The following is a 2,802-nucleotide window of genomic DNA, read 5'->3' on the forward strand; positions in this document are numbered from 1 at the left end:
TGGTTTTGGTCGGGTCAAGTCCTGGTTTGGACCAGGTAAAGGTCGGTTCCGACGGGTCCGGGTTGAGTCCAGCTACGATTTTTCTGAGGGCATGACCAGTTCCAGTTACGGGTTGTCTAAACTTTTATTGGGCCTCAAGCCCATATAATATTTACTTATTTGTTCCTCTGCAACCTAGCTTAAAATGTTGGGCAAATTTTGGATAAGAAACTATTCAAGTAAGCTTGTTCTGTTCTTGAAACCAATTACCACCATATTCACCTTCCACCACAACTTTATGGTCTAATTATGGAGTCAGTCGTCTCAATAAAGCAAACCCATGAAGGGTTTTCTTCATTTCAACATACCCATTTGAAAAACCATAGAATTAAGCCACCCAATTCCATTGCCGTAAGCGCCGGTAAAAAATTGAACCAAAACCCTAATGGCTTCTTGAACCGTAAGATTAAAGAAGTTGCCATAAAGTCTGAATCTTTTCGCGAATTGAACACCAAACGAAACTTTGAAGAGTTTGAGAATAATAATCAGTTAAGAAGACTGATTAGAAACGGTGAATTGGAAGAGGGGTTTAAGTATTTAGAAAAAATGGTTTACGCGGGCGATATCCCGGATATTATCCCCTGCACGAGTTTGATTCGGGGGTTTTGTCGAATCGGGAAGACCCGAAAAGCCACCCGGGTGATGGAGATACTCGAACAGTCGGGTGCGGTCCCGGATGTCATCACTTACAATGTGTTGATCAGTGGGTATTGCCGGGCGGGTGAAATCGATAAGGCACTCAACGTGTTCGATAAAATGTCTGTCGCTCCGGACGTGGTAACTTACAATACGATTTTGCGTTCGTTGTGTGATAAAGGGAAGCTCGAGGAAGCCATGGCTGTGTTGGCGAGACAGATGCAGAAAGAATGTTATCCGGATGTTATTACGTACACGATATTGATTGAGGCTGCTTGTAAAACGAGTGGCGTTGGGCAAGCGATGAAGCTTTTGGATGAAATGAAAACCAAAGGTTGTAAACCCGATGTTGTTACGTATAATGTTTTGATTAACGGGTTTTGTAAGGAAGGGAGATTAAACGACGCGATTAAGTTTTTAAACGATATGCCGTCGATAGGGTGCCAGCCGAACGTGGTGACGCATAATATTATCTTGCGTAGTATGTGTAGCGCGGGTAAGTGGATGGACGCTGAGAAATTCGTGGCGTCCATGCTTCAAAAAGGGTGTTCGCCGAGCGTTGTCACGTTTAACATTTTGATTAACTTTTTATGTCGACGAGGGTTGTTAGGTCGTGCGATCGACATCTTGGAAAAAATGCCTAAACACGGTTGCAGCCCGAATTCGTTAAGTTACAACCCGTTGTTGCACGGTTTTTGTAAAGAAAAGAAAATGGATCGTGCGATTGAGTATTTGGAAATCATGGTGTCGCGAGGGTGTTATCCGGATATTGTGACGTATAATACTTTATTGACGGCTTTGTGTAAAGACGGGAAGGTGGATTTTGCGGTTGAGATTCTTAATCATTTATGTTTTGAAGGGTGTTCGCCGGTTTTGATAACGTACAACACAGTGATCGACGGGTTGTCGAAGATTGGGAAAACGAGCAGGGCGATAATGTTGATTGATGAAATGAAGGAGAAGGGGTTGCAGCCGGATATTATTACGTATTCTTCGGTTGTGAGCGGGTTAAGTCGGGAAGGGAAAGTTGAGGATGCCATTAGGTTTTTGAATGAGTTAGAAGGGTTAGGCGTGAGACCGAATGTGTTGACTTACAACGCGGTTATGTTGGGGTTGTGTAAGGGTCGGAAGACTGATCGAGCGATTGACTTCTTGGCGGATATGGTTGAGAAGGGGTGTAAGCCAACTGAAGGGACTTATACTATTTTGATTGAAGGTCTGGCTCATGAAGGGTTCGCCAAGGAAGCGTTGGAGCTGTTGAATGAGTTGTGTTCGAGGGGTGTCGTTAAGCGACGCTCTGCTGGCCAGGTCGCGGTTAAGCTCTAGGTTTTGTTGAATGAGTTTTTGGTTGCATCTTGTGTTTTAGTAGTATTATTATTATGTAATTTTGTTAATGTTGAGCAGGAATGGAGTCAGCTATAATAGTCATTAACTTTTAAACTAGGCTAGTGATTCGTGTACCACAAAGGCGGAAAATGTGTCTAATAATTCCTGCTTCAAAACTTGATCTTGATTAAAAATCATGCTAGCAAAGACGGCGTAGAGTATCACAAAGGCGGAAAATGTGTCTAATAGTTCCCGACACTTTGGACGAACCACCCTAAATAGACCTGACATGCAAACGAACCTAAAATTCTATGAACCGTTTTGTGAACTGTTTAGCTGAAAGTTCGTTTACATTCATATAAACTGTTCGTTTACGTTCATATAAGCTGTTCGTTAGGTTTTAAACGAACGAACATGAGTGTGCATGTTTTCTTAATGAACAAACATGAATACGGAAATTTGTTGATAATCAATTATGTTTTTGTTTGGTTAAAACTAACGGGGTGTTTGGGATTTCTTATTTTTACCTCCTTATAACTTATTAACTTTTATAAGTGAAAAGGGTGTTTGGTAATGTGACTTTTTAAGTTTTTAAAGAAGGAAAGAGGAGCTTGTGATAAGTTGGGAGAGAGTGACTGATAAAAACAACTTATATAAGTCAAAAGAAGGTGCAAATAAGGAATCCCAAATATGGTGTAAATAAAGAGCATGAACATGCACACTTTCGTTATTGTTTTCATGTCGAAATTGTTTTCGGTATTGACCTCGTCAGAGTCTGAAAATAACAGAAGCAAGAAAATT

The 2,802-nt window shown here is 41.2% G+C and overlaps 1 protein-coding gene across 1 annotated transcript; it reads left to right on the plus strand.

Moving 5' to 3' along the window:
* The first annotated feature begins 219 nt into the window (after positions 1–219).
* LOC143591209 (uncharacterized) lies at positions 220–2,013 on the plus strand. The gene has a single exon (XM_077071483.1). It carries the CDS (start codon positions 289–291, stop codon positions 1,999–2,001), a length of 1,713 nt encoding a protein of 570 aa, XP_076927598.1. The 5' UTR covers positions 220–288; the 3' UTR covers positions 2,002–2,013.
* Positions 2,014–2,802: the final 789 nt, after the last annotated feature.

Source organism: Bidens hawaiensis, unplaced genomic scaffold (genome assembly GCF_021521415.1).
Source record: "Bidens hawaiensis isolate Kalapana, Puna unplaced genomic scaffold, B.hawaiensis_p1.1 tig00039455_1, whole genome shotgun sequence".
NCBI classification, from domain to species: domain Eukaryota; kingdom Viridiplantae; phylum Streptophyta; class Magnoliopsida; order Asterales; family Asteraceae; genus Bidens; species Bidens hawaiensis.